The sequence below is a fragment of the Arachis hypogaea genome, chromosome 5 (assembly GCF_003086295.3).
Source record: "Arachis hypogaea cultivar Tifrunner chromosome 5, arahy.Tifrunner.gnm2.J5K5, whole genome shotgun sequence".
NCBI lineage: Eukaryota > Viridiplantae > Streptophyta > Magnoliopsida > Fabales > Fabaceae > Arachis > Arachis hypogaea.
The window spans coordinates 12,971,230-12,993,637 of NC_092040.1; the positions used below are offsets into that span (position 1 = coordinate 12,971,230).

Below are 22,408 nucleotides of genomic sequence, written 5' to 3' on the forward strand. Positions count from 1 at the left end.
AATGTTACTCATTCTAAAAAAAAATCTTAATAGGTGGCCTTTCTTCTTCGTCGGTGTAAAAAAGCTCAACTAAAATGTTGTATTAGTAGTATATGGTAAATCTTGTCTAAAAGTAAAAGTGATGGAGCTGGGAAGAGAGCAAAAGCATAATGGAAGGGAGAAGAAAATGAGAATGAGAAGAACGAGAGAACATAAGTGTCCAAGAAAAAAAGTGGTGGTGGTCTTCTATGGAGGTAACAGCTGGACCTGCGTCACCATCACAGCTGTAGTACTGTCCTCTTCTATCATTATTTATTTCTTGCGTCCACAATATTACCAACACGATCAATATAAGTGGTCCCCCAACTATTAAATCAAACCTTAATTAAATTCAAATACTATAGTACTATAAAATAAACGAATTGCATTGCTAAGAAGAAAAAAAAAATACAATAAATAAAACCAAAAACTCAACTGCCAATGTACAAATCAATGACCAGTGATCTCACCTATCACTTTCACCTCACCACAACAAACAACACTTCTATCATTTTCAGTTTTTGTCAACAAAACTATACTCTTTAATGATATTATTGATGATATCGTAAACCTTATCCTGCTATAATGAGTAACATGATATGCAGTCAATACTTATTTAATGCCGCCAATTTAAATTTTCATATAATAAATAATAATCTAATTTAAATTATTCAATCAGTACTATCTTGTAATATTTCGTTTATGCAATAAAGTAAAAAAATAACAATTCGCATATCATTTCTAGCGAATTAGTTAATTACCACCACTTAGCACCTCTGGAAACATGTATAACACAAAATGAAACGTCAAATATGAAAAAGTCTCGACGATGTAAATTGTATTTGTAATTACAGAAGGAGAGATACGGCATTCGACAAATTCAACAACACCCTAGTCCCACAAACACCAGCACCGAAAGCTACTATCACATTCTAGATTTATTTGACGAGAAAGGCACGTACTACTGCACTAGGCTACATTTGACACCTTCAAAGAATCGTATTGCATGCCAAGTCTGTTGGCACTTGCTATTCTGCCACAAAACCTAGTCCTATCACAAACAGAATGTTTAATTACTATTAAGCTGAGTTTTCATCACAAGCACATAAAGGGTGCTAAAAAAGATTCATCCCACAAAAAGGTGTATAAAAAAATCACTTAACAGAAAAAATTTTATCTATCTTTTGTTCCCTAGGAAATTTTGTACCAAAGTCCACCGCATCCAACATGGATATCTAACCATCAAGCCGACAACAAAATCTATATCAAATTCTGTAGCTTTACATGAATTATTAGCGAAGGAGGGAGAGAACAAGGTTAAAAGTTAAAAAGGCAAAAAGAGAATTAGCTGGGCTAGGCTTTTCCTCCCTACTCAGCCTCTGAGCTGCGCTGCAAAATCAATCAGCATAAAATGGGGACCGCAACTTTGGTTGGGATGGTTAGAGTAGAGAAACTAATATAGAGCGTGGAGGGAGGTTAAGGGTTGGGATTCCAAGATACACAAGACAAGACCTACCTCTGTGGTCGTAAACACTATATACTACCAATATTTACATTAGAAACATAACCTAATATCACATACATGACACCAGGCATAAAGTTGTTGTAATGAGATACATGGAATCAAGGGCACGCATTTCAAAGTGAAATCTTCAAAAAATTAACTCCTGGTTATGTAATTCACATCACTGTACATTTATCTTTGGCTTTTCCATCTGCTCTGGGTGTTGTAGATCCAGAAGACGATGAATGCCTCCCCGTGTTTCTTGCCACCTGTGAATAACATTTAGTAGAAAGTTTGCAAAAGCTTCCATTTTTAAATTTCAATTATTTAGAGAGCTGGTCATCAAACCAATGCATGTTCCTATTAACCATCCAGACATTTGTCATCGATTTAAGATCTCCATTGAAATTCAAAATTATCAATCAACCCAATTGCACGTATGAGGTACGAAGGCAACAGATACCAGGGATGTATATATCCAAATCATTTCAGATAATGATCGGTTGACAATAATACCATAAATTAATCGCAGCAATAATTGCAAAATAATATTTACCTGTGGACCTGTGATCAGTCTGGAGCCACCAGTGACTGATGATTGTTGAGTATTATGACGTGGAGGCTGCTGCTCAAACTCCTGTTGTTGCAAGGCTATTGCTAATTGCAGATCAGAACTGTCACACAATTACAGGTAAGATCAAAATTAACCATATCATATTGAATAACTTTAATTGAAATTACAACTGGATTTAAAAAGGAAAGGGGAAGGGAGAGCAATTTAAAAGTATGGTGCAAATGGTATGTTCAGAAAATTACTTGATATCTAAGCCCGCCTGTGCAGCACTATCTATACTGGCAAGATAGTCCTGAAATATGAGCAGTTGTCTTTATATCAATGGGAATTCGGTTCACAAGATTAGATTTTATATCTTTTATAATTCATACCATTGAATAGCTTCATATATAAGATTAATTTTGATACTGACGGTATAAAAAAAAAATTTACACTATCATCCAATGATATTTCCACTATTGTGAGAATACTGAGATAGTAGATTGTTAGACTCGTTTGATGATGTGATAAATATATAATTCAAATATTTGCCTAAACTTTTTTTGAACAAATAGTATATACAATTAATTCATAATATTTATTTTTATCAATTCAACCATTGAAGGATAACTATTTATAATCTTGATCATTTACGTCAACACTTATTTTCAAAAGATAAGTACATCAATAAGAATGTCAACAAGAAGTTCTTATTTCAAATTTATGTTAATGTATATAGAAAATGTGTTGAACTATATTCGGTTAACTTAAATGTTATAGACATGATCTATAAGAGGAGCTTTCAATCCAAAAATGATTTTTACAAAAAAAAAAAAAAAAAAAAAAACTTCCGATACAGAAAAGTTATTCAACAGTGTAGAATGATTTTTTGATATATCTTCTCTACATATGAAAAATAACTTTTGAAATAATATACATACAGCAGTGCTGGTCATGACATTACTCTCATCCCAAGTGTTATTTTCATGGCTTTCTACCTTGAATTCCTTAAAGTTGCTGGTCATAAATATGGTATCACCATTGACCTGAAAAAAAAGTACAACACCATCTTAATTACCGTAATTTAATAATGACCTTACTGTTACTTGTTCATAATAGTGAAGAAAAAGCAAGAAATACATCCTCAACATCAGACATCAGTTCATCACAATAGAAAAGGAACTATACGTAAGAAGACACATAAAGTCATTCCAATGGAATAATACACATCCAAGACAACAGCACCTATATGACTTGGACTGATCTTTCAGTACCAAGAAGTTCAGAATACATATGAACACAATACACAGTTCTCACCAATATCAGCATAGAATGAAGGGGAAAAATCATTAAAAATTTATACGGTAACCTGGGTGAGTAAAGATCATTCATCAATAAATAGTGTTTTACCTCATTCAATTTTTCCCACACCAGATCAGGTTGATTTATGTAACCTTGGTCTGTAGCTAGAAGATACAGCTCACCTTCAAACTGTGAATATTAATGAAAACTTCAGGACTGTAAAGACAGACTACGCAAGAAAGAGAATCAACAATTCCCACCACCCCTTATCAATGATGGGTGTGGTACTTTAAGTCAGGAAAAGGAAAACAAGCCTTTTTACTGACCTTAAACATGGTGCTGAAATGATTGTTTCGGAAAAAAACACATAATTCCCGTTCTTTGAGACCATCTTGTAAACAGAAAAGGCTGCAAAAGCATTTATTATAATTTATCATTTGTAAATTCTAAAAAGAAAAATTCCTCAATAATCAATGAGGAGAAAAATATGGATTACATTATTTAAACCAACAAGAGGAGGTCATCATACCCATAAAATGTCAATTGGCTGGCAGTATTCCTCATGAAACTCTTGATCAGTTCTCCTGATCATTGAAGGGGGATAAATTAAGGTGGGGGAAAAAAAGAAAAGAAAAAACTTTTACTAAAGATAATAATACAAATTATCTTAAAGTGATATTCTGATAAAAAAAACCTTGTTGTGGAGTAATTTCATCCTTAGCTCTTACATCAGGGGCAAGCAACGTGCTTTTGTCAGCCTGTTCCGCAAGAACCACCTCACCTTCATATACAGGTTCATGATCCTCAAAATTCCCAGTTCTTGTATCCAATACACATTCCTCTCCTTCATATATGGGTTCACTCCCATCAACACTTGAAGTCAGTACTTCAGAAGCATCAGTTTGATTATATCTGACACTAGACGAATCTGTATCCATATGGTTAGAGGATACATATGATAATCCTGTTGCATCAGGTTCTTGAGATTCACCTGCAACTTCAGGACCCATAGTCTTAAAAATGGATTCGTCATGAACTTCTACACCCCCTCCGGAGTACTTTTCAGAAGAAATAACAGCTGCATTCTCATTTTCAACCAACACATCAACACCGTCCTTCTCAATCACATCATTCTGGGCAAAAGACTCTGTAGGTCCCACTGAAGCTGACTGATGAAGTTCATTAATGGTATCTGGCTTTAAAGATGAGTTAGCTGTTTCTACCTGAGTTGACATAGAAGATGTTTGTTCATTTCTGTCCTTGCCAGCAGCAGAGAAACCATCAGATATGGAAGGTTCTAGCTCATGGAAGTTGCTGTTTACAGCACCAGTGCTCTTTTCTAACTTATCTCCGCAATCCACAACTATATTCTCATCCATACTGACAGAAATTGGTTCTTCATTTATATGACCTACAACAGGATCGCTTGTTGAAACTTTAGAATCAGCCTCAGACAGCTTCAAAGCTCTTAACAATTCTGCCTCTTCTTCAATGTCGCCTTTTCTTGGTAACTGATCAGAAACAGAATTGGGAGGATCATCAAAAGATCTGGTTTTTGATAAACTGGGAGAAGGAACTCCAAGAGCAGCAGTTGTTGCAGCAACAAAATCGACACCATCTTCTTCTGGATTAGTTTTATGTTGAACTTCCATGTTTAATGTTTCAAGAGAAACAAGTTCTCCCATAAGAGCATTATAGGATTTCAATCCTATTGCATTTGCAGTATCAGAATCCTGGTCAACAAGCACATCAAGATTTACAAGGGAAAAAGAAAGGTCGTAATAGTAAGAACTAAACCTTGCATGCTTAATGAGATGCAAAAAGGCAACATTTTGATAAGTATTAAGATGCAAATTCAAGAAAGAACATCCACATTTTAAAATTTACGATAAACAACTCTTGATCATGGTCGAATACCCCAAAGCCATATAAATCCCCTACTAGAATCCCATACTTCAGATATGGAACTCATGTCTCATACTTTCCTAACAACTAGCTAATAAAATGCTAGAGCCAACAATGATGAGGGCCAGATCAATTTAAGATATGGCACAAAAATGCCACACCATAGTAGTTTCAACTTTTAGGGAACTATGTCATTTTGCAATCTGATATATAAACCCTACTTCAAAATGCTTACCAATGTAAATATTCACTTCCATGTCACTAATTGATGGTGTTAATAAAAAGATTTCATAGATGCATTTAAACCAAAAAGCACAACAATATCATCATGGTAGAATGAGTATGAAGGTTTGAAGGTGAACAAAATACCTGAGGATCAACTATCCAGCCATGATACAGAGGGATGTCCAGCAGATCAAATATGGCACACTCTGGGGTGAACTCAAAATCATCTATTCTGCAATTAATATGCAATCTTTTGTTAGAACTATTAATTTATTATGAATGCAACACAATTGCCAATGAGAAAACCATAGCCAACCTCCTAAATTTTATATTCACATCAATGCCCGTAGCAAGCCTAGGGAGCAAATCAATTGCATCAGCGATGTTTTGTTGTTGGTTTTCGACATACCCTGCGTCTTTGTTCTATAAGATAACAATTTAAAAAGTTGTCAACTCAGGTTACAAAAAATAGAGCCAAAAATAAAAAAAAAAACATTGTCAACTCAAGTTACAAAGAACATAGCCAATTCCACCAAAAATAAACGAAAGAAGATCTTACATTCACATTACTATTGGAATCAATTAATCGCTCTGCAACCAATGACAACAATTTCTCCTGTGAGACTTCAGAAATATCTGGACTCAAATTTATGTTGTTTCTTAGCAGAAGAACATTACCTGCAGTAATAAAATATAAAACAATAAGCAATAAATATGATATCTTCAAACAAGAAATGTAAGGTAAATATAGCAAGTAGCCCCCCCCCCCCCCCCCCAAAAAAAAACTGCAAAGCATTGTGCATGGTGTTTGCAATAACATCTAAAAGGGATTCAGATTATTGCAAATCTTAGTGTCTCAAGGAAGCACCGTAGTACAAACAAAAGGATAAATATATAAGGCAAAGGGTAACATGAAGAGAATAGACTTCAACTTTTGTACAATGACGTGACAACTACAAGGCTACACATAAAGGGGCCAGAGAACATATCTTACATTAGGGATAAGCTTTTAATCATTTATAATTATTTTATTTTCTTCAATTTCACTTGTGGTAATTATAAGTCTCTGTAACCTGAAAGAGAAGAATTTCGAGGGAAGATTTCTTAAGATAATAAGGAAATTGGTCAAATGGAAAGTTCAAATGAAGATGGCAATTCTGTTAAGATACATGGGCAGAGCAAGCAGTTAAGTCATAGTGCATCAAAGATTCGAGAATAGTTTCGAAGACAGTATTTCTTGCTAAACTAACATAGTATTTCTCTAATAATAAAAATATGGAAAAGGAGATTAGCTCAAATAATATATTTCGTTTCTAGACCATGGTCTTTGCTGTACTCTCAATCTAATATATATGGAACAGAACATGTACATTAATGCAGCAAGAACAAAGATAAAACGTGAAAGGCTAAAGACCTAAGGGGGACATATTATGAACCGACTCTCCTAATGTTGCTTGCCCAGCTAGGCAGCACATACTTATATCTCTAGCCAGTTATATAAACACAAAGGGCATCGAGACGGTAAATCCCAAATGGCTGGAGTTATTTCCTAATTTGCCATAACATAATTGATATTATGGTAAAGAACCATCAATGTTAATAACAGAATCCAAAATTACGAAGTTGATGCATGAAGCAACGAAATATGATACTGGTTCTTGAATGATAATGTCAATGATTATGGAATAAGATAACGACAATAAAGAAACAACATAATTGAGCTGATCCCTGTGCCGATTAAAATAAGAGGAATTAAATTTCTTAAGAAATAAGGAAGTGGAAACCCTAAGAGAGAGGGGAGGGGGGGACTGACAGATAGCGAGGAGAGGGCAGGGGCCATTGTCATTTTGGAGGATGATTGGCGTTGTGCGTCCAAGAAACTGGATCGTCTTTGTTCTGTGTGTGCACTCTTTCACTTGCTCCTGCTGCGGCTGAGGGTGCGGCGGAGGCGGCGGCGGCTGTTGTTGGTCCTGCTGATCGGTGTGTTGGTCGGTAGGGACAGAAGGGGAAGAAGGGGAAGAAGGCGATGACGATGCCATTGATTTGATACGATACGATGCGATGCGAAGGGAAGAGAACAAGTGAAAGTCTGCGAATACGAATAAGAACGAGGATGGATGGCCTTTTTGCTATTATGTTATGTTATTATGTTTCCACAAAGAAACAAAACCAGAAAGAGGAAGTAAGTAAACGGAAAATTACGCCAATTGCGCATTTGTGATGACAAAATATATATCCACATAATATAAAGCTTCTCTCTCCGTGCTCGACGTGATTCTCAATGTTTTCCCCGTTTATTTTTTTGCTAAGCCTTGTTTTCCCGTTTCTTTCCTCTAATTCTCTTCATTTTATCCATTTATAATTTATTTACAGGAGACCAATTTAGTCTCTTAAATTAAAATTAGTATGAGTAAATATTTAATCAAAATATCGTATGTTTTACAAATTAATTCGAAACATATTTTTTTACTAATTATAACTTGTAGAAGTAGAACACATATTGCGAGATAAAATAGAAAAATAAAGATTGCGGAAAAAAAATTGGTATACAAAAAAATATATATTTTGTAAATGAGATTTTTTTTTTTTTTAGTCCTTTTGTAAATGAGATTTTGTGTCTTATGCTTAACTCTTTTTTTTTTTGGACAAAAGCTTAACTCTTAAGTACCGTGTGTAGCACGGGTTGCTACAAGTCATTTTTGTTTTTTTGGGGGGGGGGTCATGGGTTGCTACAACTTTCATTCTCATTACAAGTTATTGGGCCTAATGGGCTTATTATTTACTATAACTATTGGGCTGTATGTCGTAACCAAAGAAAATATATGGAATTGAATTGGGCTTGAATGGTGATGAGGCCTGCCCAAGTTAGAAGTAAGGATGTATATCGGGGGAAGAGAGGGAAGAAGAACACGTGTGTTGTGTTGGCAAAGAAACGTGTTTAGTTGATGCGGAGACAGCACTACCACCGAATCAATCCAAAACCATATTTCCGATGCGTATCACTATCAGTAGCCTACCACGAGTTGAAGCAACAGTTAGCATTGCCCCTAAAGTCTCACAAATTAAACCACACTACACGCATCTACATACACTTTACGTTTCCAAGAGCAATGGGAATAGGAAAAGCATAAGCTAAAAAGAAAAAGAGAAGAGAAGAGAAGAGAAAAGAAAAAAGTAAATCGCAGTCGCAGCCATAGACAAAGCCCTACCTACCTACCTCTACCTACTTCTAGTGACTCGTTGGTCCAAGAGCAAGAGTGTATACTAAAGTAGTAGTAGTGTATCGTTTCTCATTTGCGTATTTTTTGGAGTCCAAGAAGATTGGTGCCAGTTAGGTAGGGGGAACATGGGTACCCTAACTGCCACAGTTCCTGTGCTTCCTTCCAAGCTTTCCCCTTCTATTTCACCCCATCGGATCTCCATTTTTCCTCACAGGAGGAGATTCAGCAAGAACAACCAAGCTCTTGTGCCAGTATGTCTCTTCCTTCCTTCCTTCCTTCTTTTTATCTTTTGTTGTGAATTGTGATGGATGGAATGATGATTGATTATCAGGTTGCAAGGTTGTTCGGGCCAGCGATCTTCGAGGCTTCGAAGCTCAAGGTATTGTTCTTGGGAGTGGAGGAAGATAAACACCCGGGGAACCTTCCACGGACATATACCCTAACCCACAGCGATGTCACTGCCAAACTCACTCTCGCTATCTCTCAGACCATCAATAATTCCCAGGTACTTCTCCTTCCATCGTAAATTTATCCACGAATCCATTCATTATATAGTACTCTTGAATTCTGGGATTGGAAATGGGATGCCATATATGTATGAACATAAATAGATATAGCCAGAAATTTTGCCAAATATAGTATACTATTGCATATTTATTGATTCTATGAAAATCCTAAATTACCCTAAATGGGTGTTTCTTTGTTGGGAAGATTTTACCCTGTTTGCTTATTATGTTCCATCACTCGACAAAAAAAGCAAGGAATTTTGAAACCAGGTAGAAGAATAGTACTAATATATTAGAAGCTGAATCTTATGATTTGTTGAGTATTAAAGTGGTTGTAAGAAGTCAGTTATAGGGAAATAAGTAAGCGTGGAAATTGGATTGGATTGCAGCTGCAGGGGTGGTACAACAAGTTGCAAAGGGATGAAGTGGTGGCACAGTGGAAGAAGGTGAAGGGAAAGATGTCTCTCCACGTTCACTGCCACATTAGTGGAGGTCATTTTCTCTTGGATATGTTTGCTAGGCTAAGATACTTCATCTTCTGCAAAGAGCTTCCAGTGGTAAGCAACTCAAAAATAATAATTGTTTACCAGCATAAATATCATTGTAATTTCTAATTTGGGTAGACACAGCACTCATTCACTCTTGGATTGGGTGTATGTTTGTGAGTCTACACCAAAAATAGGATGGCTTGTTGGCAAATAATACCTAAATTGCCTACTACTAGTCAATCAAATATCACATCTGAATTTGGTAATTGCAATATGTTGTTGCGTGTGGGAAATAGGTGTTGAAGGCATTTGTTCACGGGGATGGCAATTTATTCAACAGCTACCCGGAGCTACAAGACGCTTTGGTTTGGGTATATTTCCATTCAAACATTCCGGAGTTCAACAAGGTGCAGTGTTGGGGCCCACTGAAGGAGGCATCCGCACCATCAATTGGGGAGGAGGACCACCACCGTCAAGATGAGGGGGTGGCAATACCACAGCCATGCCAACAAGACTGTGAGTGTTGCTTTCCACCTTTGACGCTCAGCTCAATCCCGTGGCCTCAAGAGGTTCCCAATCTCGGTCACCAATATCAACCTTATGATTATCGTGCTGAGAATGGGACCCAACAATCCCACAACTTGTAATATACAAAAACTTAAAGTCATATTCGTGGGGATTGATGGTTGCTAATTATTCATCTATCTTTCCCCTCTATACTTGTTTAGGAAAAGAATTGAAAAGATTAAACCCACTTGGATTAATGTACAAAGCCAAAATTTATTTATGATTTTTTATGTTACTTTCTTTTCTTTTTCTTTTTACAATTGTGGATGGATGGAATTTGTGTCATAAAGGTTCATGTATGTATAATATGAATTATTATTTATTAATGATGCGTGATTTAGTAGGGATTATTTTATCGACTTTTATATGTATGTATAGCAGTGGTTGTTAGTATCTTGATTTACCATATTCCAATTACCATTTGGTTTTCATATATTTGTTATTTTATTCTGGCCGAGGCTTACAAGAGAACGAGAGATTAACAGGCATGGACGTTTGGTATTGGTATTGTCTGGCTCTGCTCTTTCATTGGGCTCCTGGAAACGATTTTCAAGTTTTTTCTATATATAATTATATATACAAAGTAAGTTCGTTGCATTCGGTTTGTGGTGCCTAGGAAAATTGCCGACAGAGCCAATAGCACAGTCCAACTGCGTGCTAAATTCAACCTAAAAGAAAAAACTTGTGGTTTTTTTTTTTTGAAACATAGGAAGCTCAATACATTAAAGTGGAGCATAAAATAAAGAAGAAGATACACAACAAGCTACCAACCAAATCAATACCTAACACCCCAGACCTAACAACAGCCTCCCCCAGAATCATCACCACGCCATTCTGTATAGCTCATTACCGTCTTTGTGTGGATTACCTCCAGACTTGCTCTTGTATTCTTAAAGATTCGTGCATTCCGTTCCAACCAGATGTTCCAAATAACTGCAAAGAACACTGTCATCCACATCTTCTGCCCTTGTTGTCTATTATGCAAGCCATGCCAGCTTTCAAACATTTCCTTAATGGTTCCAGGGATCACCCACTCTCTACCTAGTGACCTCAACCACTGACACCACACCTGCCAAGCTACCTCACACCTGAGGAATAAATGCTCAGCAGATTCTAATTCCTTAGTACACATTACACACAAACTATGCTCCTTGGTGTTAACTCGATCAACTAGCACAAACCACCCAAATAGCTCAATCCTCGGAGGAACAAAACCTTTCCAAACGGAGCTCGTGAAGCTATAACTCGTTATTTCAGTCGAAAGAGTCTCCGCTTGTATAGCCTGTATCACAGAACGAGTAGAAAAAACACCTTTATTGTCAAACTTCCACACCACGCTGTCCTCCCGACCTGATGACAACCTCACTGGCCTTAACCTCTCATGCAGCTGATTGACAAGTTCTAGCTCCCATTGGAACAACTCCCTCCTCCATTGGAAATTCCAAATCCAATCAAGCCCATCCCAAAAGCCACAGTCCCCAATTAGAAGTCCTTGCTGGCTTGAGATAGAGTATAGTCTCGGATAACTCCCTTTGAGAACACCCCCTTGAATCCAGTTATCTTCCCAAAATCGGGTTTGCATACCATTACCTATTTCCATTGCCAGGCCACTTACCATTTTATCCCGAATCCGCGGTTCTTTTATATTTAGCTGACAAATGTCCCTCCAAGGCCCTCCTTTTACTTGTAAAGGCTGAGTTGCCAACATTACATTCGGGTTCAACTTGTTACACGAACAAACAATCTTCTTCCACAGCGGGCAATCCTCCTTTGAAAACCGCCACCACCACTTAAACAGGAGCGCTGTGTTCCTTAGCATTGCATCACCAACCCCCAAGCCCCCCACCTTTTTTGGAGCCTGTACTAGCTCCCACTTAACCATAGGTATACCAGAGTTACCATTCTCCTTACACCACATAAAGTTCCGTTGTAGAGTGATCAGCTTGTCCGCCACAGCTTTCGGCATCTTGTACAGACTAAGATAATATATGGGAAGACTATTCAGTACCGACTTGATAAGGACCAGCTTCCCTGATTTATTCAACACCTTCGCTTTCCACAAGCTAAGCTTCTGTTCCACCTTATCAATGATTGGTTTCCAAGTCTTTACCAGCCGCGGATTTGCACCTAAAGAAATTCCCAAGTATCTTACCGGTAGAGCAGCTTGCTGGCATCCCAGTATTCCACATGCCTGATCAATCCATCTTTGCTCACAGTTCACCGATATCAGATTCGATTTTTCAAAACTTGTGGTAAGACCAAAATTTATAAGGACACGCACAAAATCTGATTCCATTCCTTTTATCTGATACTTGCATTCCTCTATAGCTCCTTGAATGAGTTAAGTTTATCCTATAACTTTTAAAAATTGGCATGTAGTGTATATATAATCCAAGTTAAAATTTAGAGACTAGCAACTTTTGTGTTTTTTAGCCAGTACTTAATCATCAAAAAAAAAGTAAGTGATTTCTCAACATTGGATATAATCTCACACCATTAAAAATATTATTGATGGCCAATTGATGATTACAAAATACCAAAATTACCGACCCTAGCATTTCTCATAATCCAATAAAGAGAAGAGTGCAAGGACAGAATACACATGATAAATGCATCCCATTTACGAATCAATATTCAGACACATATTAGGTGTGTCATGTGTGGTCAGCTGGGTCTAATGTCCATACACAGTGATTGGATCACATTAAGTGGCGTGTTGGACCACAACATTTAAAAGTCGGGCTCATGCCAGTTCCTTCCAGAACTTGCCTTCACTAACTAGCTAAGATCTTTTTCTGAGTCTATAAGATATAATGTCTATTCTGACCAAAAAAAAAGATATAGTGTCTATCTTCAAAGAACAAACAAAATTAAAGAGAGTTCAAATATTTTTTTTCCAATATATAAGAATAAGATATAATATAATATCTACCTTCAGCACTTGCACTATAGCATCAATTTTTTTTTCAATTCTATTAATTATAAGACAAGAGATCAAAATAATGACTATTTCATCAAGGGTAGAAAGAAAAATCGGCCCCCAGTTTGTTTTGTAAGCATACTCGAATTCTTCCTAGATACCATGATTCATATTATTATATTATATACAAAGGCAGTTAGTTTCATTACATGGCAAGGATAGCTGCAAGGCGGGGAGAAGCAAACTCGAGCACCATCATAGATTAGAATAAAACATAACCATAGAAGGAGAAACAAAATTGGTTATACCTCCCTTAACATGTACAAATAAATCTAAGGTGCTCGAGACTTGTCATCGATGGCATGGATTTTCCACCACTAGCAATCTTGTTGCAACTTCATAGCTCCCTGAAGAGCTTCCCCAGTTGCTAGATAAAACCATGGTGATGACTCGGTATTTTAGCAAAACTTTCCACCATGCTGTTCCCACTGAAATTTCTTTCGGCACAGTAATCCAGAGTTTGAATCAAGTCAGAAATATGAGTGGAGTCACCTAATAATTGTTCTCCCAAAAGATAATGCTCCAATTTCACTCTCAGTATTCTGCATCAATAGCCACAAAAATATATCAATCTAGTAGAACAACGAAGTTAATCAGAAGGCTATTGTCACTTCAAGATTAATCTCTATGCATAACCCATTTCATAGCACTAGCAATAAACATGATACTAGTGAACGTTCCATTAGCCATTTCTGCCAAGAATGCAGAGCAATTGGAAATCCTAATCTAGAAATAAAATAAAATTCCATAAGAGCGAGAAAAAAGAAGGAAAGCGAATCATGCTGCAGACTGCAGCAGTTATGGTTAATTAGATGTATCACTATATTGACTTTTTGAGGGAATAATGATGAGAAAATGACACCATACAAACTAACCAAGCATGAAGGAGCTTGAATCTTCAAGCAAATGGTCAATCAAGTAAATAAGAGGAGCATTGTTCTATATCTTTCAATGAATGATTTACCTGTGATTTTAAGGAAGGGAATACGTTCCAAAACCTAAGTGTTTCATCTCCAGCACCAGTGACAATAGTCTGTAACAGTACGTCAAAGTCATCACAACCAAAAAATTTGTGCATTTAAGAAAATAGAAATTCATTTTCGTAGTAAGCTACAGGCTACTCATTACGTAGAGAGAGCAATAGGTGCAAAGACAACTGAAATACCTGCCCATCTGGAGAGATGGCAAGATACAGAACTCTATAAGTATGGCCTGTAAGAGTTGCGAGCTGAATAACAAGGACCAAACAAAAAAGGCAAAATATGTTTGAATTAGTTTTCTTTTGTTAGAAAGAAATGAAGATAATTCTGTTATATCATAGCAGGTTCTTGTACCTTAGACATGGTGGGGTATCTCCAAACTATTATCTGGTTCTGGGAGTAGCCATGTGTGCTTACCAGTTCATTAACATTCTTAGACCAGGCAAGATTGCAAACCTGACATATGTAAAGTCAAACATTATTATGTTTGTTATAGAAAAGAATAAAAGAAAGGGAGGGGTAAGAATCGTCTTTATCCTTCGCTCGGTATATGAAAGTTGATGCTATGAATGTCATCATGTTACACAATTGATGATCGAGCCCTCTATTAACATTTCATTGATGATTAATCATTCAGTCTTCAATTCTATTGATGATTAATTAATTTCACTTTCCATAGAGTTGGGTTTGATTTGGTAACTTGTGATCCATTCATAGTTTGAGTTTCCAGAAATACCCTTCAACATGAGACATGTATTTTTCATAGTGCTTCCACCCAATAATCAGCCATGCAGTAGATGAAAAAAATTTAAAACAAAGTCAACTAGATATTATGAAAGTGATTCTGGACAAGTACTTTTACCTGACTTCCAGTGTCCATACAGCTTAAGTGTGAGTTTGTGGTCGTATTCCAGAAACGAATACATCGATCTGCAGTTCCTCCTCCAGATGCAAGGAGTCCATGAACATGAGGAGACCACGCTATTGCTTTAACAGCTGCCGTGTGTTCACAGTACTTCAGGACGGGTTGAGTTGAGTGTTGATTCCAAACAAGCAACTGAAAACATATAAAGGAAATTACTAGTGTACTGTGTACCAGTGCATCAAAATCAAAGGAGTAACACAGCTAGAAAGTTGATGAAGCTTGCAAGTACATACTCTGTTATCATTTCCTCCAGATGCTAACTCACGGTTATCATAAGACCACTTCAGTCCACAAACCTTTGAAACCCCAAAAAAGGGGGGAGAACAAAAAAAAGAAGTCAGGCTGAATTCCATATACAATAGGTAGTCGATTGGTTTGAAAATGAAAACAGGACTCACCTCTGACTTGTGCCCGGACAGTTTACTGACAAAATCATCTTGTGCACGTATATCTCTTTGATAAATATTTTTATCCTTGCCACCAGAAGATAAAAGAGATGAACTCCAGGCCAAGGCCCCAACTCGTAAACGATGACCTTCCATAGTTCTTATCATCTTGCATTGAGATGCATCCCAAATCTACATGGAGAATAATTAGAGCCATTGGTCAATTCATGAGTGGTTAGCAACATTAAAAACACACATGTGCATAACGGAATGCAGAGAACAGAACAAGGCTCAGGTAAGCATGCTAGTTTTAAGAGTGGGTTCTCCTCTACAATATTTAGTTTTAATTGCATTAGGTATTAATAATGACCAAGATACAAAATCTTATTGCATGAATAGCAGCATCAGCTATATGTACAATCATTTACCATTGTATCATACTCTTTAATGACAAATAGATCATTTTTATTCAGTTCTTCTTAACTCGGCCAAAAACTGTTGGATGCTTACGGTTTTGTACTCATTTTCTTTTTAAAGCTAATATTACAGAATTAAGCTCCTTTACAAGGCTTAGTTCATCTACTGACAGCTCTTCCATGGTTTCTGATCCCCTCTAGCAAGCTCATATTATTTACTTAAAATTCTTTTTTCAATGATCAAAACAAAATACACCATCAATATCATTGACGTCTAGCAATGCTGCCTGGTTTTTGCCATTTTTCTTTCTTCCTTGCATTAGGAGTGCTTAACAAAATTCATTTGAAACATTAATAACCCTTAATGCTTATAATGTTAGGACATGCCACCAAATGCTATAGCCATTCCTATTCAGTCCTTTCTAAGGAATTATAAAAAGAATTCACACCTTTGGTTGTTGAAAAACATAGGAGTAGCACGATATGGATGTAAAGTAAACTTCAAACAAAATAGATTTTAAGAAAGTTCAAAGCAATAATAAAAAGAGACTCTTCACAAAAATGATACCCTTAATAATTAATGACGATATTTTGTCGCGTTATATTAAAGTACAAGAAAATAACTGATACCTTGTAACCGTAATTGTGGTGCGGAAAATCCGTACCCCACAGCTCACAGCTATACTATTTGCAACGGGAGCCAACATTTCATCATGCATTACAGTACTAAATACATTCATGTTTTTATATTAGATACTCTTTGCAAAATTTTATCACATGTTATCTATAACCTAAATAGAAATTTGAGCCACTAATTACCAAGGGGATAAGCAAGAAACTCAGAAAACCTTTCCACACAAATAACTTGCCCTCAAATTGCTTCGAATATCAATAAGACACAGGTAGCCTAGGTTGAAGGAAAAAGAACGTATAACTGTGATTGTAGTTGATGCAATTTTGTTACCTGAACTTGACCACTATTAGTTCCAACAGCAAGGAGTGTACCGCGCTGAGCCCACCCAACAGAACAAACGCAATCATCATTCCCCAAGTCACACAATTTAGTTACCTGCAACATTATAAACATATGATGAAACAAAAAATGAAAACAACAACAAAAATTTCAACTTGCCATTAGAACACCAGCTAGATAAAAACTAGATAAAGTTCTGAAGTTGAGCATCTCCCATGAGCCATATCATATCCAAAAGGTGAAATACTTATGACAAAGGAAGATTTTACATTTTAGAAAACAGAAATAGTAAAAAACTTTGAATAATGAGGTAGAAGTCAATTCACCTTGCTGCTACAAGCATTCCACAAATAAACGCAGTTACCAAGACCAACAGCCAAAACATTGAGCGAAGACCAATCCACGAGGTTCAAATAAAAATCATCTTGCAACGCAGGCGCATCCAGAACCTGCCACAACAAACACACACAAACCACCAGCATTAGCATTACAATTTTCAAGAATTCCCAAAACCCCCAAAAGTAATAATAAAAAACCGACCTTGTATGGTGAACGGGGAATTTTCCTGGGAGGCTTAACAGGGGTATGATTAACAGTGGAAACTACGTCGTCATTGTGGATGAAGGGGGAGAGAGAGTGCATGGACTGGCGAGTCTCCGTCTTGTAACGAAAAATGTTGTGGCTGGTCTTATCGGGCGTGAGCGGTGCATCGGGTCCGAATAGCGCCGTGCGGAGGAGGGAAGAGTAAGGGGTGGAGGTATTATCGGTGGCGGGAATGTCGAATAGGGAGAATTTGGAGGCGGATCTGTACGGTATGAACCTGTCGGAGCAGATTGTTCTCGAAGGGGACTTGTAGTGGTTCGAGTTTATCATTCGCTCCACGCGATGAGAGGAAAAAGAAGAAGAAGGAGAAGAAGAAGAAGATGGAGAAGGAGGAACAGTATTCGAATGGTCCATTGAGGAAGGGAAGACGGTGGAATCGAACCACTTCTTCTTCTTCTTCCTCTTCCTTTGGGGTTTGGGTTGTGAGCTGTTTCCTCTTCACAGTTTTCCCGGGAAAATCCAAGCAATATTGCGGGAAAATCTGTGAGCTTTATTGTGTTCCCTTTTATAGTTCTAACTAATATTTTAATTAATTATTAAATAATTAAATATATTTTGACGTGCAACAAAGTGTGAAGCTAAAGTGCTAAACCCACCTAGCTAAGATTTAGCTGGAGAACGAAATTTAATCAATCCATCCACGATTTATTTACCACTCCAATCTAATATTATAATGTATTCTTTTGTATAACAATAAAATAAATCAGTAATCATCTAAGATTTTTTTTTAAAAAAATATTTATATACACTGTGTATTTGATTTTTTACTATGTCTACTTTTGATCAAAAGTGGCTTATATTGAGAAAATAGCTAGTTTAACTATAGCGCTATCATTAATGATTGATCCCCAAAAAAATTATCCAAGATTTTTATATCTTTTTTAAATTTATAGTTAAAAAAGAAAAGGGGAATAGGCTAAAAAAGTTTAATTAACTAGCTGTTATTTGTATTTGTTCCTCAATCTTAAGGGTCGTTGAACAACGTTTTTTCCATGATTTGGAAGGATTTGAATGCATCTCATGCCATTTATATTCCGTTAGAGGGTGGGGGGAACTTGCATTTAGGATATGCAAGTCAACAAATTTAAGCATCAAATATAGATAAATATAGTTCCTTTTATTATACTTTAATAATTTTAAATTGATTTTCGAACTAAATAATACATTTATTAATCAAAATTCTTTGTCAGTCTGCTATATGGTATTACTTCCAACTAAGTATATATCAACACCACTTAAAAAATTTAATTAAATTTCAATCTATGTTGGTTTTAAATATGGCATTATATAGTTTAAAACTATAAATTAATCTATTTTCAAAAAGGTAATAATATAACTTGTTATATTTTGTATTATATTAAAGGAAGTCATTTAGATAAAAATATCAAAAATATTTTTTTTAAAAGATATTTTTAAAAATTAAAATTTAACACATATAATCAATTAAACTGTGTTATTTTTATTAAAATTAGACTGGACAAATTAGTTTAGTTAAAAAAATTAATAAATTAAATTTTGAACTAGTCTAAATTAATATTTTTTTATAAAAAATAACTCTAATATCTCTATTATAAAAAATAACTAAAATATCCCTATATATATATATATATATATATATATATATATATATATATATATATATATATATATATATATATAAATTTTAAAAAACTCTAAATCCTAATCTATGACGACAGAAAAAAATGGCTAGAATTTAGAATTTTTAAAATTAATATATATAATAAGAGTATTTTAGTCATTTTTTATAATCAGAGTATTGTAGTCATTTTTTATAAAAATAATATTAATTTAAACCGATTCAAAATTTAATTCACCATTTTTTTGATTAAATTAATTTGTCTGATCTAATTTTGACAAAAATAACATAATTTAATCGATTATATTTATTAAATTTTAATTATTAAAAAATATCTTAAAAAAAGACATTTTAAACGTCTTTATCGAAGTAGCTCCCTATATTAAATTATTCAATATTTACCAACATTGAGGTTAATGTGTAGATTAGTTTAGTCTAAAAATAATCACCTATTACAAGAATATAGTCGAATTAGTGGTCAGTTTATTAATCTAAATAATTCGTCAATTTTCTTCAACCAAAATACTTTCGAGTATATCCAAATGATTCTAGCTCAGTTTCTACAAATTTTTTATGTTAGTTCTCAGAATAAATATCTTCGTTTTTCTGTAATTGTTAACAGATCGAAACAAAACAAATTTAAATATATTGAAGATAAGGTCTCAAAAAAAAACTTTAAGTGTGAAAAAAATCAATATTATCCATAAGTGAAAGAGAAATTCTAATTAACATAATTGGTACCGCCATTCCTATTTACATCTTAAGTTGCTTAAAACTTTCTGATATGCTAATAAAAAATATTCAGAAGAAAATGGTATAATTCTGGTGGGATAAAAAAAACAATGTAACACGAGATGTATTGAATTATCTGGGACACTCTATATTATAATAAAGAGTTCTCTCTCTCATGGATTACATGATGAGCACACTCACTAATCAGTAATCATAATGTACACTTGCTAAGGTACTGATTCATACATAATGAGAGATCCAAGTCTAAATTAGAAACAACATAAAACAGAGCTCATCCAAGTTGCACTCATGTCACGATAGAAACTAAGGAAGATTGGATTTTAAAGACTTGAAAACATTTAATTTAGCTATGTTAAAAAAATAAGGTTGGAGACTAATTTTTAAAACCAACTCTCTAATTTATAAAATACTCAAAAGCAAGTACTCTTTCTTCTCATCATTTATAAAAACCCAACCAAAAATCAATCCATCTTGGGGATGAAGTATCTTGGAAGGTAAAAGGTTCTAGGAAAAAAAAGTCTAAAATGGCAAATAGGCAGGGATGATTTAATTTTTAACTTTGAAGAAGTGTGGGGTGATAATACTAATATAATCTAAGGACCTCAATTATTGTCTCTTAACCAAAACTTTCAATGGATTTCACAGTTACTTCTGATCAATGGTTATTAGAATACATCATTTATGAACAATGCTAGGAGCCAGCAACCTTGGTATTTTATAATCATCAATTGGCTTTTAATAGTATTTTTAATGGTGTGAGATTATATCCAATAGTAAGAAATTTCTCACTTTTCTTTTGATGGTTAAATACTGACCAGAAAATACAAAAGTTGCTAGCTCCTAAACTTTTTCTATTGATTGTCCATTGGCACCAAAGATTTGGCAAGAATTGGGAGTAATGAATTTATCTACTGTAGAATTGGACCTCTAGCGGTGGTGGAAAAGCACAACGTTATACCTTGTTATTGAAAATTTGAAAATTATTAATCAAACATCTTAATTCATCTAAGAATTTTTAAATATGATCTTCACATAAAATCATCCAACAAACAAGGCAACCGATGCGCTTGTGACGAAAGATTCTGACTTATTTAGTCACATTACATACATTTATCTGAAATTGGCAGCGGAGGAGTAAGTGAGTCCATAGTTCCAATTAGAAGGAGCAACATTCCATGCAATAATAGTCTCTTTAGTAGTGTAAGAAGTAACCCTGAAAGACAGAGATTGCCCAGCCAGAGTCGCAAATGCTTGGTACGAAGCCCCCCAGTTGTGGCTCATCTGAATCCATCCCGTTCTGCTTCCTCTCACCCACATGCTCGCAATGTCTCCTCCGCCTCCCACGTTCATCACATACACCAATAGCCAGTATCCATTCCCTTGGAAATTAAATCGAAGCCCTCCCTTTCTTTGGCATGGCACTCTGATACATTAACCAATAAGTTACGAGAAATATATTATGCCATGAAAACTCACGTGTAGTTGTATTCATGTGAAGTTAATAATCGAGTCAAACCTGTCAAATCATACCTGCGGTATAGAATGGGGACTATGCCGGCCTTCCACTGGGCAATTTTCATGAAGACCGGCTTGGACAGGTCAAAATGGGCTCGCGGAGGGTTGCACCAACCACCGTCATCGGAGGGCTCGGACCAATTTGGAGGGCAAAGATTGGTGGCGGTGACGGTTGTGAAGGCCACGTTGTTATAGCATGCACTTGATTGGTAGCACTTTATCTGGTAACATGTCCCGCACGCATACCCGTTGTTGAACAACCTTGAGCTCAATGCTGCCGTGTCCGTCCCGTAACCGCTTTGAAACAAGTTCCCGTACCCACATGCACCTCCTTCAAATCCATAGTGAAATTAATTAAGATAAGCAATGGTAATTAAGGAATAATTAATTAAGATAAGATATATACCCATGGTGGCAGAAGCTGTTTCATCACCGTAAAAGGTAGCATGTGCAAGAGCCCAGCTACTTGGTCGAAATGTTGCCATTGCTACTTTTGACTCCCCCATGAATGTTGCGAAGATGCATGTAAAAGCAATCAGAAAGCAGCCACGACATTGAAGAATGGAGGCCATGATTATAGGTTGGAATTGTGCCAGATATTACTGTTCCTTAGAAAAGGAATGCAATGCGACCATGGTCACGGACAAGTACATCAATTCCTTATATATATAAGTTCCAAATTCTTTGGACACGTATGTTGTAACTAAGAACTTGCCTTCGTGATCTCCACGAACATGGTATGGTGCCTCTAATCTTCCAAAAGTCAACACCACAATATATTGTCATTCTTCTATTGTTTCCCGCCGCCACAATATTGACCTTAGGAATTAATTGATATTTAGTAAGTGAACTATAAGATTTTGTTAGCAAGGGTGACTCTTCCAGAATTCGTAGTTATATTAAAAAAAGAGGAGTATATATTATATTACAACATGATTTTCTTATGAGAGGATAACGTGCCGGCAGGTTCCCTTGGGTTGTTTGGTGTATT

At 35.7% G+C, this 22,408-nt stretch overlaps 4 protein-coding genes across 5 annotated transcripts; 1 reads left to right on the forward strand and 3 right to left on the reverse strand.

The window, feature by feature from the left end:
• Positions 1–1,515: 1,515 nt before the first annotated feature.
• Positions 1,516–8,091, reverse strand: LOC112800844 (uncharacterized). The gene is made up of 12 exons (XM_025843251.3): positions 7,321–8,091; positions 6,067–6,185; positions 5,824–5,930; positions 5,652–5,739; positions 4,072–5,110; positions 3,907–3,961; positions 3,704–3,785; positions 3,486–3,566; positions 3,017–3,121; positions 2,339–2,388; positions 2,079–2,196; positions 1,516–1,791 (listed from the first exon to the last, which is right to left on the reverse strand). Exons 1-12 carry the CDS (start codon positions 7,544–7,546, stop codon positions 1,699–1,701), a joined length of 2,163 nt encoding a protein of 720 aa, XP_025699036.1. The 5' UTR covers positions 7,547–8,091; the 3' UTR covers positions 1,516–1,698.
• Positions 8,077–10,639, forward strand: LOC112800846 (protein STAY-GREEN, chloroplastic). The gene is made up of 4 exons (XM_025843254.3): positions 8,077–8,979; positions 9,060–9,233; positions 9,624–9,791; positions 10,019–10,639. The coding sequence occupies exons 1-4, from the start codon at positions 8,854–8,856 to the stop codon at positions 10,367–10,369; spliced, it is 819 nt and encodes a 272-aa protein (XP_025699039.1). The 5' UTR covers positions 8,077–8,853; the 3' UTR covers positions 10,370–10,639.
• A 2,599-nt stretch (positions 10,640–13,238) lies between these two features.
• On the reverse strand, positions 13,239–18,049 carry LOC112800845 (B-type cell cycle switch protein ccs52A). The gene is made up of 10 exons (XM_025843253.3): positions 17,490–18,049; positions 17,276–17,398; positions 16,941–17,045; positions 15,573–15,752; positions 15,408–15,470; positions 15,112–15,306; positions 14,604–14,705; positions 14,435–14,497; positions 14,234–14,302; positions 13,239–13,811 (listed from the first exon to the last, which is right to left on the reverse strand). The coding sequence occupies exons 1-10, from the start codon at positions 17,904–17,906 to the stop codon at positions 13,758–13,760; spliced, it is 1,371 nt and encodes a 456-aa protein (XP_025699038.1). The 5' UTR covers positions 17,907–18,049; the 3' UTR covers positions 13,239–13,757.
• A 2,787-nt stretch (positions 18,050–20,836) lies between these two features.
• Positions 20,837–22,272, reverse strand: LOC112800849 (expansin-A7-like). 2 transcript variants are annotated; one of them, XM_072236722.1, is made up of 4 exons: positions 22,133–22,272; positions 21,824–22,019; positions 21,433–21,748; positions 20,837–21,325 (listed from the first exon to the last, which is right to left on the reverse strand). In XM_072236722.1, the coding sequence occupies exons 2-4, from the start codon at positions 21,987–21,989 to the stop codon at positions 21,013–21,015; spliced, it is 795 nt and encodes a 264-aa protein (XP_072092823.1). In that variant the 5' UTR covers positions 21,990–22,019; positions 22,133–22,272; the 3' UTR covers positions 20,837–21,012. The 2 variants fall into 2 exon arrangements, with proteins under 2 accessions (XP_072092823.1, XP_025699041.1); XM_025843256.3 differs by having other exon boundaries at positions 21,824–22,209.
• Between the last annotated feature and the right edge of the window lie 136 nt (positions 22,273–22,408).